At 31.3% G+C, this 501-nt stretch overlaps 1 protein-coding gene across 1 annotated transcript; it reads left to right on the forward strand.

The window, feature by feature from the left end:
- On the forward strand, window positions 1–501 carry AAJ76_6930002 (hypothetical protein; the record flags this gene model as incomplete). Its single annotated transcript, XM_024476241.1, has 1 exon — window positions 1–501. A coding segment is annotated over one exon (501 nt), but the record flags the coding sequence as incomplete, so codon positions are not given.

Here is a 501-nt window from a genome sequence, read left to right on the forward strand (position 1 = left end):
TGAAGAGAAATTAAAAAATCACTATAGTGAGATCATAGTGATGGGAGATATGAATATGCAGGATTCATCTTTCAAGAAAAAATTAGATGCAGTTGGTCTATCAACTGTTCTAAAATACAATAGCCATGAAGGAACTAGAATTCTTAAAGATGGCAAACGATCTAAAAGAAGAATAGACATGATCTTTAGATTGTTAGAAAATGATAATGAGAACATCATTATATCAAAATCTTGGGCACTAAGTGATCACTTAGTTCTCAAAAGAAAATTAAAATTAACTGTTGATAAGATCTCTGAACAGTTAGTTTATGATAAAAAGATGCTTGAAAACCACAAAGTGGTTAACAAGCTCAGAAGAAAGCTGAGTAATCAGCAACTACAAATGGATAATCTCCCCGAGATTATAAAACAACATTGTATATCTTTAAAGATATACAGAACAAGAAAAGTCCTTAGAGGACTTCCAATGAGGTGGAGACATGTTAAGGTCTTCAAACAAAA

The sequence above is a fragment of the Vairimorpha ceranae genome (genome assembly GCF_000988165.1).
Source record: "Vairimorpha ceranae strain PA08 1199 chromosome Unknown NODE_693, whole genome shotgun sequence".
NCBI lineage: Eukaryota > Fungi > Microsporidia > Nosematidae > Vairimorpha > Vairimorpha ceranae.